General features: G+C 39.5%; 1 protein-coding gene across 3 annotated transcripts in view; it reads right to left on the bottom strand.

The window, feature by feature from the left end:
* Positions 1–962: 962 nt before the first annotated feature.
* LOC120740130 (nardilysin-like) overlaps positions 963–15,382 on the bottom strand; it is a 28,335-nt gene continuing 13,915 nt past the window's right edge. For all 3 annotated transcript variants that reach the window (XM_040042270.1, XM_040042271.1, XM_040042269.1), the window contains 19 exons: positions 13,691–13,749; positions 13,195–13,249; positions 12,974–13,078; positions 12,437–12,560; positions 12,055–12,141; positions 9,516–9,635; positions 9,335–9,386; positions 8,869–9,019; positions 7,333–7,460; positions 7,024–7,186; positions 6,779–6,810; positions 6,429–6,567; positions 6,258–6,305; positions 6,105–6,157; positions 5,387–5,470; positions 5,066–5,156; positions 4,719–4,835; positions 2,722–2,811; positions 963–2,614 (listed from right to left, as the gene is read on the bottom strand). In XM_040042270.1, coding sequence (XP_039898204.1) covers positions 2,393–2,614; positions 2,722–2,811; positions 4,719–4,835; positions 5,066–5,156; positions 5,387–5,470; positions 6,105–6,157; positions 6,258–6,305; positions 6,429–6,567; positions 6,779–6,810; positions 7,024–7,186; positions 7,333–7,460; positions 8,869–9,019; positions 9,335–9,386; positions 9,516–9,635; positions 12,055–12,141; positions 12,437–12,560; positions 12,974–13,078; positions 13,195–13,249; positions 13,691–13,749 — 1,920 coding nt within the window. In that variant the 3' untranslated portion in view covers positions 963–2,392. The remainder of the gene's footprint in view (positions 2,615–2,721; positions 2,812–4,718; positions 4,836–5,065; positions 5,157–5,386; positions 5,471–6,104; positions 6,158–6,257; positions 6,306–6,428; positions 6,568–6,778; positions 6,811–7,023; positions 7,187–7,332; positions 7,461–8,868; positions 9,020–9,334; positions 9,387–9,515; positions 9,636–12,054; positions 12,142–12,436; positions 12,561–12,973; positions 13,079–13,194; positions 13,250–13,690; positions 13,750–15,382) is intronic.

The raw sequence follows: 15,382 nt of genomic DNA, 5'->3' as shown, positions 1-15,382 counted from the left end.
CGATGGCGCGCTGCGAGAGCCCCGGTTTATGCAGTTCAACAACCCGACCACGTTCAAAAAGGGAAAGTGTTTTGCCTTTTTCATTAGAACGTTGTGACAGTGTGACTACCTGACAGAAAATGACAACGAATCCACATTTTTTCAGATTTGGCCTTTTAAAGGCATGTGGTCTCAAACTTTTGATCAGCTCTAAAACAGCATGTTTCAGTTTAAGTGTTGTTTTCAATAAATTGCATGCTCAAAAGAACGTTTCGTCGCACTGCCATTTCTTCTTGTTGCACATTGAAGCTCTACTTGGAACCTTGTTAAGATCCAACCATGCAAAATAATTTTTTTTTTGCCATTTTTCAAGTGGTCTTAAACTTTTGATCGGGACTGTACTTCCATCATTATTAAAATAAAAACTTTTTCTTTTGTTTGCCCTACGAATCAATCAAACTTATAACGGCACCTAACTCATGGATGAAGCAGTGTCATGACAAAACATAACAGACAACTTAGCACAGAACTAGTTATAAACTATATCTTTAAGCACTTTACTAGCAACCTCTTGTAAAAACACATCAGTTATTTCATAATTAGCCTTTTTATCTAACTTTATGAAAAATGCCAAAGATAACATAGTTTGACAGGAATAAAAGAGTATTTTTGTACCAGCAAGGTGAACTTGGCATATCTCAGCAGTGCAGTGTGTTCTTAAAAATTCTTAGGAAATTGGACAAGTAGAGGACAGAAGTGGAGCAGAGGAACAGTATCTAATAGTCATATCCTTAAGATATCCAGCAAAGACCTGAAACAGGACCCGAGAGATGCATCCTGATCCTTTAAGTTGATGCGTCTACTGTTCACTCATCAGAAATGGTCTCAGTGGAAGTGTGGCTGCCAAGAAGAAAATCTTTACAAGGGGAAATTCAGAGAAAAGGCTGAGGTATGAAAAAGGTCAACAGGTCTTCTAGAACGACTAATCCAAATTTGAGGTTTATTGTCAACATGTGAGGAGGTGGTCAGGGAGGAGGTACAACAGTGTTTGGTGTCATGGTTTGGGGCTATATTTCAGCCAGTAGTGTTGGGGATTTTGTCAAAATGTATGCAATTATAAAACACAGAGAAGTACCATCAAAATCTGATCCATCATGTAATACCATCTGGAAAGCATCTGATTGGCAAAGCTACATTGTCAAACACACTCCCAATGCAGTAAGAGTATGAGCCGTGGATTTGCCTCTGCATAGCCTGAAGAAGAGCCATGTGTGGTGTGGTACAGGAACCATGTGAATCTTATGCCAACGAGCTGTTTTGCCTCCCATCACAAAGCTGTAACAATTATCATCACGTGTGGAGCTGCAGCAGGTGAAGGCTTTTCTACAGTATGAGGCATATTAGTCAATTCTGTTAACATGCTCTACTGAGCTGGGCTTAATTTTTTTTTTTTTTTAAATACATTCAATAATGCAAAGTATCTCCAAGCACAAGACCAAGACAAAATCACCTGCGGCAGCCTCTTCTTCATGGTTCGGGCAGAGCGTCTGTGAGTAATGTATAATTTTCACATAATTTAAAGTTGTAGAAATGACATCACGTTGAGTCACCGGCATGCAAACATTTCTGACTTTAAAATAACCTCAGTGTATGACGCAGTTGATTCTAGCAACTACTCGTCTCTCTGTGCCATCTGTGTTATTTAATGTGACTGCATGCCAAGAAAACTGCACCCAGAACATCAAAACTCCTTTCAAATTTAACATGAGTCACATAAGAGTCACAATGATTTGAAGTTTCAGTGTATTTTTGCTGTGAAGACAGCTTAAACGGCTTCATTCATTCACTCAACATCGACTGATGATGATTTATTTCTTTGCAGTTTCACAGCACAGCACGATCCAGGTCACCTAATAACCGCAGCACACACCAGAGCCTGAAATCCAGCACACAAATTCACACGCATGGAGTTCAAAGCATTTCTGCTGTTTTCACAGTCGATTTGTGTTTTTAAATTGAATTATACTCAGTCTGGAGTGCGACGCAGACAGCGGAAAATACAGATTTTAACTTCTGTAGCAGCACTACAGCTCGGAGAACCAAATAAATGAGAATCTGATTCAAAGAATTTCAGTTTCGCGCAGCTGCTGAGGATATAAAATAATTGAATGTGAGAAAGCAGAACAGACTATCAGTTAGCTAAAAGAAAACTCTATCATCACTCTCAGTCTTTTTGCTTATGCGCAGAGCGTGGGGAAAACCTACAGCTGGGCTCCAGAGTCGAAATCCAGGTCCAGAAAGGAGCCAAAGCTGCTTCAACCTTCCTTCACCTCATATTAAGTGCCTGCATCTCTAATGAGGCAGAGTCCCTGAATGTGGCTGAGTAAGTCTGTCTCACAGTCTGAGCACAAGTTTATTTAAGTATCTTGTGGTAGGGAAAGAGGGGCAGGCCTTCAGTGAAAGCAGGAATGTCCATGATGGCTATGGCACCTTCCACTTTGGGAGAGGCGGGAAGGAAACTAAGCTTAGACACTTCACCGTAGGCTGAGCTCCTTAAATCCTCATCTTTGCCTTTTTCTTCCTGCTTTTCACCACTGCCCTCCTCATCATTCTCTTCAGCACCAAATCCCACCACCTTAAGGACACAGAGAGACGAAATTATTACAGATACAAAGTATATCATGTCCAAAACACAAAGAAAAGTGAAGAACTGTGCAACATAAACACAAAGGCATTGCTTACATGCACACTGAGCTTCCTGCTGCTCTGTCCACGATGTTCTTTGAACCAAGAGACGAGTTCATCTCTCGTCATCTGTTTCAGAGCCTCGATCTGAACACACAGTGGCACAGACCAATGGTAAGACAGAACCATTCACTGGAAATGTAACAGCTTAATTCTCAGTGTCAGAACCAAGCATGTTTTAAAAAGATAAACCACATTTTTTCCTATGAATTAGAGAGGTAACAATGTTGACAGTACCAAACAGCCAGTTTATCTGTCCCCAGTGGGTCAATTAGTTTTGAGATAGTGTTGTGCTTTCATAGAGCACAAATAAAACAGGTTCTGTAGTTCTGTAATAAGTTTTTCTGTGATCTGTTCCTTTGGCAACGTCTATCTGAGGACCTAAAAACACAAACTTCAGCTACTGAACTTGAAAATGCAAGTCATGTGAACATTCTCATTAATACTTGTTATTTCTCTCTTGCTTGCTGTATACTTTGCATTAACTATGTTCATATTTTGTAGAGAGCTGAGAATATATACATATAGACATATATAGCCATCATAGAAAGGAAGCGCACCCTCTATTTATACTTAAGGTTTTATGTATGAGGCCATAATTAAAGATGGTCTTTAGCAGATCTTAAAATTGGATTCAAATAACCTGGGATAGAAAAAACCCAAACATTTCACCGTCATTTTCTTATCAAAAACAAAAAAAGCATAAATGTAAAATCAGCGTGTTAAAAACTAAAAATATCCTTAATGCTTCCAGAGGAACTAAGAGTGTAAGTAGCAGCCAGGTGTTGTTGATAAAATGCACTTGATAAAACTGATCATCAGAAAGAGTGACCGCCTCTATAAAAGCAGATGTTTTGGCAGGTTGTAGGTCTGGTGCATTCAGGTGTGTGCAACAGAGTGCCAAGAAAGAAGACATTGACAATGATGTTAGGGAAACAACTTCTAAACAATTTGCAGTCCATTAATTCTACAGTGAGAAAGATTATTCAGTGGACTCAAGACAGCTGCCAATCTTCCCCAGAGTGGATCGCACAACGCTCAGAGAAAAAAAAAAGCAGCAAAAAACCCCAAGAGCTACATCTCAGACTCTACTGGCCTCAGCTATAATATTAAACGTTAACACGTATGACTGTCCCATTTAAAAAAGACTGAAAAAGTGTGGCTTGTTTAGAAGGATTGCCAGGAGAAAGCCTTTACTGTATATAATAATAATAATAAAAAAAACCATGGCTGCAAGCCTTAGCTTTTCAAAACGGCATCTTAACAAACCACAAAACTTCTGGAACAATGTCCAGACACGGCCCAAGTGGAGATATCTGGTCATAATCCACAGCACCACACTCGGTGAAAACCAAACAGCACATTAGCACAAACACTTCGTAGCAACTGTCAAGTACGTTGGTGGTAGGGTGATGATTTGGGATTGTTTTGCAGCCACAGGACCGCAATGAGTCAACCATGAACTCCACTGTATACCAAAATATTCTACAGTCGAACGTGAGCCCATCTGTCAGCTAACAGCAAAAGCTGGGCTCACGCCACAGGACAATGATCCCAAGAACAGCAGCAAATCTTCAACAGAATGGCTGAAAAAGAAAAGAATGCGCTGTTGCAATGTCCCAAACAAAGTCCAGACTTCCACTAAATTGGAGGACCCGTGGCAGGACCATACATTTGCCCATAGTGGAGTCTAGATGACAAAGTTGGGGCAAACTGTTAAGAGTAAGGCGACTGCAATTATGTGAGAATATACTCCCATTCAGCAGCAATACATTCATAGAGCAAGTGAATAGCATTGGTCATTCTGTTATATTATATTAACAATGTTTTGCAACCCTGTAATGCACCAGAACAAAAAGGCACTAACCCACAACCCTCAAAACCAAAGGATTTGTCCCACGGTCATCAAGGTCACGGCTCAGAACTACTTTAGCAGCACGAGCACGTCTTAAACAACATCAGAGCCGTTATTTTAAACATCGTGTTGTCCTCACCTCTCTATTGAGCCTATCGAACACATACTGCTGCGTAACCACCTCTGCCCAGTTCCTGTCCACCTCCTCACCAAGATGTGTGTCCTCGCACTCTTTGAGCTTCACTAAAGCAGTCACCTGCAGAAAACACGAGCACACAGGCTTTCTAGTCACTTCTTCCACAGTGCAGCTTCACATTTAGGCATTCAGCCGGGTTTTACATGACTCAGAAATGTGTTATTAATGGAATGAGATACAACTTTTGACATTTAGAACATTTCTGGATAGGCAGCATTTTCTGTACCTTTTCCATAAGAATGGGAAACTCGTGAATACAATAAGAAAAAACAAAACACATTTACGCAGACCTGAGTATTAAAGGCCTCCTCAGTCAGTGCATTGAGCTTCTCTCCGAATGAAGTCAAGAACTCTTCAATCTTTAACTCCACCAGCTCGGTGCTGAGAGAGATGAGAGGTAAGAGATATATTGTAGGGTATAGAACGCATTGGATTCCTTTAGTCATTTATCACTTCCACTTGCTTCACTTTCCATGGCCACATGGATAAATTGCAGCTTGGGTTTGGATGAACAGCAAGATAGATTTACCTTGGTTTTGGGAAAGGTGTTAAGATAAATCGTATCTTGCTTTGGGCAAATTAAAGGTTTCCATTGTGTGTTGCAGACTCACTTGAACTTCGTGGCCTGTGTCTCCACTGTGACAGAGAAACCTAGAACGCCTGAGGTGTTTCTGCAGGTGGGGTAGACATGGTATCTGCAGACGGAGACAAAAAGAACGCTTTAGGATTAGAGAAAATACGGGTGAAATAAGCTGATGAAAAACTGCATTACATCTGATTTGCACTCTGTAATAAAACCAGTCTGGCAAGTATGAAAACTGAATTTCAATGCGAAAAGCATTTGTCCCAGTAGAACTAGAGCAGCTTGGCAAAGGTTTAAATATTACTAGCTCCCACATTTCAGACACACCAAACAGAAATCCGACAGTATCTTAACAAGGTCGGCACAGACTTGTTCCTTCTAGAAGGCAAAGTAATGAAATACAATACAGACAGAGACGTGTAGGTGGAAACAGAAGGTTAGTTTCTCTGCATACCTTTGATTTTCACATAAAATAACTTCAATACCCTCAAAATGGCAAAAAAAAAAAAAAAAAAAGAGGAAGAGAACTGGATATATTAAGAAAGTTACTTTGAAAAGTTGTGTATTTCCATATGGAGCACATTTAGGACAAATGCAAATAAATCAAATTAACTGCAGCTTTCTAGTTTTAGAAAAATATTAGCGTGTAATGCTAATTTGAATGGAAAAACTCACTGTTTCGCTTAGTTTCAGAAATTTGGTTTTAAATGAACAGAAAAATATTATCGAACGCAGCAGAAACTCACCCCAGAGTCTCTTTGGTCCTGAGGAAATCAAAGCAGGGCTCCTCCATGTGCATCTGAACCCCCCCCCCAAAACAACTCAGTCAACAATGGAGGGATGACGGCATCAAAGAGGGAGTGTGTGGAAACAGAGAAGCAACATATTGTAATGCTCACCACCAACAGCTCCATCAGCGTGTGCTCCCTTAAAGCCTTGGGGCCAGACTGAATAAAACGCAAACAGAAAGAAAATGGGAATGAATTTGTGTGCGTAAAAAAAAAAAGAACCTTCAGAGATAAAAACGACTTGATGACCTGTAGACGTGCATGTACATTGTGTGTGTATACCTGGTAGTAAACAGTGACTTCCGAGTTGGCGTCTCCTTTATTGAGTGATTTGACCTTACAGATGTGGTGCTTCTGTGGAAGCTCGACCACTCTGAACATCACCGGTACCTCCGCTGTCAGCTTGGAGAACTGCAACTTACTGCCAGGCAAGACACGAGGAGAGAGGGAGTAAAATAAGTGAGAAGGTAAAGAGGAGAGAGGAAAAAAAAAAAGCAAAGGCGAAAGGCGAATCATGGACTAAACAACTGAAGCTGATGTGAATCACGGCGTATTATAGCAAACAAATCTATTTGATTGTATAGTATTGGTGTTCTCATTAGGGAGTGCATTCAGTGTAATAACTGACTTACTCTGTGACATATTGCAGAAACTGCACAGACTCCTGTGGAGGAAATACAATAAAGAGTAATGAATAGTGAGAGATAAGAGAGAAAGAGAGTGAGGAGAGGCAATCAGCCAAGCACGAGGGCAATGTCAAGTACACCCAGTAGCAACTGAGGCAAGAGTAGACGTGAACGTTGACTGATTCACTCTAATCAGCTAATATTATTGTCAATCAGTATGCTTGTCTGTGTGCTGTCTGCTGTCCACTCACTGCACTGCTAAAGTTCCCTTGCACCAGTCCCTCTGCAAAGAGCTCAGCTCTGAAGCTCCGGCTGAACTCCGTCAGCTCTTCAGTGGTCAAACCAGCTGTTAGAGCCTGATATTTGTCCACCATGGACCAGCGAGAGTGCTCCAAGATTAACAAGCGCACGTCCCTGGAGGAGAAAAAAAGGATGAGAGCGAGAAGATAAAAGAGGACGGTGACGACCGGAGGCTCTTCTATTTAGGGCTGTCGCACATTTCACCACTAGAAGGCAACATACACTCGATAATCTCGCATAGCAATGGGGAAGCAACGTACTTGCTGAGTTTCTCAGGTTTAATGAGGATGTTGAAGTAGGTTTTTTTCAGCTGCTCTGCGAACATGCTGAAGACGTCAGAGGAGGCCGAGAAATCTGCCAGGTGGTCAATGATCAGGTGAAACAGCAACTACAGACAAAAACATGGTCAACAAGTCACACATACATTACATAAGATTCTTTATTATTCAGTGTGTGGTTTAATGTATGCAAAACAATTACACGTACAGTTGTGTTTGTAACTGTTTTGAGATTAAAATTAAATTTAGCCTTTAAACACCAACACAGTGGATTTTAAAATAAACGTATCACAGACAGACATTTTTATGGCCAGCTGAGGCCCATTTCCTGTTATTTTATAACAATTAAGCAGATCAAAAGCTGAAGCTTATTCCAAATGTTGGACTTGCATTTGGTGTCTTTTCTCTGGAATCGTCAACATGAGCTCCAAAGAGATGATTCAAGTGAAGGAGTCCATAATTACACTGAAAAACTGCAATAAACCTATCAGAGCTTCCAAATCAACACTCTGGTACATTCTTTAAAAGGAATGCACTGATGAGATCACAGGAACAACTACATCGAATAAGTCAATCCTTGTTTGAGAAAAACCTTTTCACAGTCACAAGGACGTAGACATGTCATTGACAAAATCTACAATCAAGAAACACCTTCGTGAATGTGATTATAGCGGGTTTATGACAAGGTGACAAAGACATAAGAACCGGAAAGCCAGATTCGACTTTTCCAGAAAATATGCCAAATTTCTTGGACATATAAAACCAAGTTTGACTTGTACCAGAATGTTGGGGAGCCAAAAGTATGGAGAATGAAGGGAACTGCTCATAATCTGAAGCATATCACGCTATCTGTCAAACATGGTGGCGGCAATGTTTTGGCGTGTATGGCTGCCAGTAAAACTGGGTCAGTAGTGTTTAGTGATGATGTGACTGCTGATAGAAGTAGCAGGGAGGATACTGAAGTGTACAGGGCTATGCTCTCTGCTCACATTTAGCCAACAGCTTCAAAAGTGATTGGATACTGTTTCACAGTTAAAATGGGAAAATGATCCAAAGCATACTGCAAAAGCAACCCAAGAGATTCTCAAGACAAAGACATAGGCATGTACTTCAATGGCCAAGTAAGTCACCTGATCTCAACCCAACACAGCATGGTTTTCAGTTACTGAAGACGAAACAGAAGGCAGAGAGTCCCAACTAAAGGCGGGTACAGTAAAAGCCTGGCAGACCATCTCAAGTAGAGTTCAGGCACTCACTGACTGCAAAGGATTTTTATCCAAGCATGAATTTAAAATTATATCGGTTTGTCCAATTAACTTTGAGCCTTTAAAAATGTTGACTATGTATAAAAATTGATATAATTCCTAAACAGTTAAGCAAAATTTTTGTAAAGCCCCTTGAATTAAAGCTGTATATTGAATGTTTGATTTAAAATCCCCTGTGGTGGTGTACAGAGCCTAAAATACAACATGCCACTATCCAAACTGTTTATCTATGTGTGTATCTATGCTTACTCACAGGAAGCTTGTGGTTAAATCCTTTAACTTTGATGACCAGTCCGTGCTCACCAGCAACCAGTTTATACTCCAACTGGGCCACTTCAGCCTCATAGGCTGGCTCTGCCAGGTTGTGGCCCAGAATGTTTACCAGAAGGTCAAACAAGACCACACTGGAGCGCAAGAGGAAGGCGACAAATAAAGAGAATAAGAGAAAAGTGAAATAGAGAGAGGGCAGGGAATAGTACAGAAGGAGGTAAGAAGGATGAGATGGAGGATAAAGAGGAAAAAAAACCAGGCAAAATAGAAAAAGAAGGTGGAAGGACAGAGGAAGGAGAAACGTGGGGGAGGGAGGGTAAAAGTGACAAAAAGACATAAGTGGAGGCAGTGGGAGAGAGAGAGAGACGATTAAAAAGCAGACATTAACAAAGGTCATAGCAAAAAACAAACACTTATTTTCACAAACTCTTATCTGAGCTTAAACTCACTTCTTAGCGGATTGCTGGATTACTGGAGAGATTAAGTGGAATCTGACGTAGGCTAAAGAAGAAGAGAGAGCAAGCAGGTGTCAACCATTCCCTAATGACATTAAATACCTTTAAAGTAACATCTTGCATGCTAATTGATGCACACAGTACAAGTACACACACACACTAACACACAGTCTACCTCTTGGGATTTTGAATTTGTTATCTTTCTTGTACCACAGGCAGCCCCTGTCGCTGTCGGCTATCCGGACTGGGAACTCGGTGTCTGGGCAGTCAGAGGGCTTCAGGGTGAAGTCAGTGGCTGAACAAGTGCACACACACAATAAATCACCATTCCACTCGGTGCAGCCTCATAAATAATGCGTGACTTTCGACAATTCATTATATACAGTTTAGGGATAAACATGTAGTCGCTTGTCAACACAGAGAAAGATGTTACCCCCACAATAAATGATTCAGAAACCCTTGGGCCAGAAAGTGAAGCTGCCAGCTTTTAGTAAAGCTGGCCGCGTGGGTCTGTCACTTTACAAAGTTTGTAAGCAAACTGCAACGACAGAATGAATCAACCTTTGCATTTGGCCAGAAGTGAGCCAGAGGTGTTTTGTTTTTCTGTGTTTAAATTAAAATATTGACCTTTAATTAACATACACCGTTCAAACCATGCAATCAGCAAATATAACTGGTGCTGTGTAACCATTTTTGTGCCGATCGGTCTGAATTTACAATCCAAACTTTATCCACTGGTACATTACAGGAGCTGGCCCTGTGATGATACACTTAGTAAACTGTATGTGTTTTCGTTCTACTTTTAAATTAATTCATTTAATAAAATTCATTCATTTTGTTGTAGCCAAATATGTGGTACGTTTGAAAATGCAGACAGTGATGGATTTAATCTATTTCACAGTGAAATTTTATAACTATAACGACAAGTTGTTCAAAACTGATTTGTAACTTTTCCATAATTTTGTTCTGCTACAATAATTAAGGTGTTAGGTGTTGTATTATTCTAACCTTTATTTATTAGTGGATTCTAAAATACAGTTTACCTTGTAATCTGTGATGAAATAACTTCAATTATTTGTAAAACTAATAACATCCCCCAAACTGAATCTCAATCTTGAATACTTATTTTTTTCCACAACTTTAGGTTTTCAAGAACTGTATTTTTTGGGGGGCATTTTGCTGTTGCAGGTCAAAAAAAAAAAATTCCCATGCTTGCCCCATAACCACAAGCCACAGGCTTATGGTCAAATTAGCCTTACATGTCTGACCAAGCTGCAAGGCGTTGAGATGCATCATGGATAACGTAGGCGCCTACAGACTGATTTGACTGATTTTTGATCAGATATGGATAGCAATATTTAACTAGTCTGGTTATCAAGATGCATCAATAATTCAATGTGATATTAAATGGAATTTAAATATGTCTGGGGAAAAAAAAGGTTATAAAACAAAACAAGCAGGAGACTTCTCAGAGTGTGTCCTCTAATAAAAACCAATCACAGGATGACACAGCATCCTCTTATATTTTGAGCCTTAATACAACTTAAAATCGAAGTTCAACTAAATGTACTCCCTGTACTCCCGCCATGAACAGGGAAATTAGCGATAAAGACCAATGTGGTGTTCTGTACCAGGCTGAAAGCAGGTGTATTTGTGCTCTAAACACTGTTTATGGCAGGGGTATGGAACTCCAGGCCTCGAGAGCCAATGTCCTGCAGGTTTTAGATGCGTCCTTGATCCAACACAGCTGATTTAAATGGCTAAATTACCTCCTAAACATGTCTTGAAGTTCTCCGGAGGCCTAGTAATGAGCTAATCATTTGATTCAGGTGTGTTGACCCAAGGTAAGATCTAAAACCTGCAGGACACCGACTCTCGAGGCCTGGAGTTCTCTAACCCTGGTTTATGGGGACTAACTTGCTTTTGAAGCCAGCCTCAAGTGGCCATTCGAGGAACTACAGTTTGTGGCACTTTAAGTTTTTCATTTTCCAACAGAAGCTGTGGCTTGATTTGGACAGAAAAACAAAGAATTTCTGCTAGACTACAACAAGAAAAGCCTGGAATAAAATAGTATTAAATACATAATTTACCACACATGAAATCAGTTAAGCTATACAAGGGCAAGCCAACAAAAACAGGACCATCTTTCCTCCGACACAGCTATTGTGATCTCTCAAACATTTTTCTCCATCTTGCGCTGTTGTCAAAATATGGGTTGAGCTAATTTAACACTCCACTTCTAAAAAGCAAAGTTTCTCTCCCCTGGACTTAAATTATAGGAGGAGGATAAACATGCTGTGCAACAACATTTAACTGCTGCTTTAATAACTGCCGAGGTAAGGGGGAGAAAACTTACTGCAAATGCTCCGAGTGGGGTTTCAAATCACTCAACCTCCCCCAGAGTGAAAAATACCATCCTGACTTCACAAATTTTAGCTTGAATTAATACACCTCAGCTAGATCAGTGACTAACAAGGGAGCATTACAAATGACAAAATACACTGACAAAAACACTCAGTTCCTCCAGGTTTGGTCAATATATCTGATTACCAGTATTTCGTGGATGGATTAATGGAGAGCTAAAGTCCAAACTGCTGGCGCACATCTTGTCCAGATCATCGTATTGGACACTTTTCAGATACGGCATGCAGCAGATTAGGCCAGAAAGACCTACTTTTTTGCCCATAATGCAAAAAAGAAGTTTCTTCACCTACCAATGAACTTATTCTCTGCAGGAAGGTGGAGGTCAGCGTTAAGCTCCAGGTTTCCTGTCCACTGCTCCATCCACTCTTGCTGGATATCTGTATGAAGGTTAAACATCTATTAACACATAAGAAATACTTGCCAATTTGATTCAACTGCTGAATAAAGTGAACTCTCTACTTTTATATTTTAATTTAAATGCTTTTCCAACACCATTGTTTGCCATATAAAAGACAGAGATAAATGCTGGCATTTCTACTGCTGGCTCTGCTTTATATGTGGCTGAATACCACCACACAAGGGAAAAAAAGACAATGTATTCACTGAACGCTTACAATGTACGAAGGAACTGCTACAGTCACAGTAAACACACACACACACACACACACACACCCTCCACGTTGTATTGTGTGCCAAACCACTTCTCCCTGAGGGGACACTGGCCCTCATGTTCTGGTGACAACAGCATCAGGTTGGCTTTCTCAGGGGTGAGGAGAGACAGAGCTGCACTGATCACCTACACACACACACACACACACACACAAAATCAAATCAAAAGATGTTTGCAGCACAGAGAGAGATCATATTTCCTCCCTTTCTAAAGAACATCAACATTAATGGGAGACAGTTTTAGCAGCCAAAAACAATGAGACAAAAAAAGAGAACAGACGTTAACACAAAAAATATGCAAAGCCACAATTAGACTGTAACTTTAGATGCAAAATAACATCCACCAGCAGAAAAGAGGATCTCAGCTCTAAGAAATATATTAGAAACAAAATCATTAAAGGAGCGATGAGAAACACATCTATATTTTTCTACTATTGAGTGACCTGTTTCATTAACATCTTTATCTAAAAAAAGGACATTTTGCATTTTAGAATAAAAGCCCTGAAAGTGGTTCACTCCCAGAACTACTGAACTACTTACTTCTGGATTGAACTCAAACATCAACTGATCTCCTGTCAGGAAGTCTTCTTTAGGGAACAGTTGCATGTTTTCACAAATGTCCTCCACGTACTCTATAGGATCAATCTGGCAAAGAGAAAATCAAAATCGAGAGGCTTTACTCACACAATCTCATTGATAATAACAATGCTACATGTCCAAAACACGGCAACTCAGCGACTAATGAAGGCTGTTAGCCTTACTTGCTCCTGATAGTGAAACTCATTTGCTTCAATCCTCTGAATCTCTTCATATATCCTGAGTGCACAGACAGACAGAAACAAAGAATTACAACTTTTATTCACCTCATAAAATTGCTTAGATGCCACAACACCAGCACTCTCTAAGACAGAATGAGGAACATAATAATAACAAAAATAATAAGACCATAAATATACAAATAACAGCCAACCACACATATTATGTTGTCACTATCTCAAATAAAGCAGCATTTACTACAACTACACAATGAGTCAGACAATCAAACAGACAGAAAATCCATGTTGTATATTTGATTTCAAACTAAGAAATATACCTATCTTATGTCTACCTATCTTAGTGAGGATATTTTTGGAAAAATGAGGACCGGTGGACCTGTGTTCACTTTTATAGACCCCATTTAAAGCACTGTTTGAGGGTTAAGATTGATTTGAAGGTGTGTGTGTGTGAGTGAGAGAGAAAGTGAGTGAAAGAAAGTGCCTTTGCAGTGGTCCAAGTGTCTGCAACATCTTCAGGTACTGGAACACGAGGCGAGTCACCTGTTAAAAGCCACAGACAAGCAAATTATTAGTGTATAACCACATTTATTGTTAGTAGAATTCCAGCAAAAAATGATTCCTTCCTTTCTGCAATCAATCGATATGGAGGTATTGTTAAGTTTTATGATCCATAACAATTACAGTGATGCCAAAAAGAAGTTGCCAATCATGTTAACTGTGGTTACCTGATTATAGTCATTAGAACAGCTCTGAAAACTGAGTTGGAAAAAGTGGTTTCATTCAGAATACTAAACAGCTCAGTAATACATGTCTTGATCCCACTTTTAGAGAATCAGACATGTAAATGAAAATATCAAATCTCTGTTAAAGTAATAGTAAGAGTAAAAAATAATTATTACCATTGAACAAAACCATTGTTCATCAGTTGTGACAAAGTAAAAAAATCACTTACAATAACTTAAAATTAGTATTTTCTAACTCCAGCCATCAATTTTAAAGGGGCCTTTTGATATTTTGAAATATGCATTTGCTTCCTTGCCCAGAGTTATAAAAAAGATTGATGCCTCTCTCATAGCAGTACACCAGGTATGAAGCTACTGCCAGTAACTGATTTGCTTAGCTAGCACAAAGACTGGAAAGTCCACTGGTTTCATAGTCTCGCTAATTAATGCATAATATCTTCATTACAGTGGAATTATGCACCAGACTGTTTCTTGCCAAGACCAGCTACGAAGCAGACACTTTAAAAATACAGGCAGATTTTTATGGTCTCAGTCTTGTTGCAAAATCTGATCTTTTTTCCACTAGTGTCTGTACACAGTTTGTGGCACAATCCCCAATCCTTGTGAAGACTGTACAAGTAAGAAGCAGCATGCTTATTCATGAGCATATGAGATGCAGGTAGGGTGCATTCTGTTATCTTTGAATAGCACTAGAATAGCTGTTTGTCAGTGTCCATTTTTATGCTAGTCAAGTTAGCCAGCAGTAGCCTCATAATAAATACAAAAGAAATTGTCCTTTTTGTATTTATGGTGCTCTTTGCCTGCTATTATGTTTTTGTGATTTTTATATGTGAAAAGTGCTATATAAATAAATTGTACTTACTTAAATGCTTTCTGTAATACTCTACGGGCTACCTAAGGCAAGCTCCAAGCAAAGTTAACCCCTTATACAAATACAGCCTTAAACCTGTGAGGGAACACTTTTCTGAACTGCAGGAGGTTTTTATTGCCGGCACCAGTTTCATATTAAGTTGGCTTGCTGTGTGTCTAACAGGAGGAGAAGTGGGAGACATGTCACTGGTAATCCAATGGCACACTGTAATTTTGATGTCAAGCTTGACACTATTTAGTGTCATCCACCTCGAGTCTGCTGATCCCTCTAATCAAGTCATTTTATTTAAAGAACAATTTTTTAAAGAAGAGAAAAAAAAGCTAATCTATATAAGCCAAAGTCCACATAGGTATATAACCAAGTGAGTGATAAGACTTTTGAAGGTTGTAAGGTTTCCCTTTGTAGTTAAAATTCCATTGACCAACAATGTTTAAGCAGCCTTTGTAGATAAGCAGTTCATATGAAGTTCAAAAGGACTTTATCTGCTGAAAAGGAAATCTTGAAACCATTAACTATTGTTTCACAAAAGCTTTATATTGGCCTTTTCACCATTTATAAT

The sequence above is a fragment of the Simochromis diagramma genome, unplaced genomic scaffold, assembly GCF_900408965.1.
Source record: "Simochromis diagramma unplaced genomic scaffold, fSimDia1.1 OVJJ01000304.1, whole genome shotgun sequence".
NCBI lineage: Eukaryota > Metazoa > Chordata > Actinopteri > Cichliformes > Cichlidae > Simochromis > Simochromis diagramma.
The sequence above is the reverse complement of the archived record's forward strand: the minus strand, read 5'-3'. Positions and strand labels throughout refer to the sequence as shown.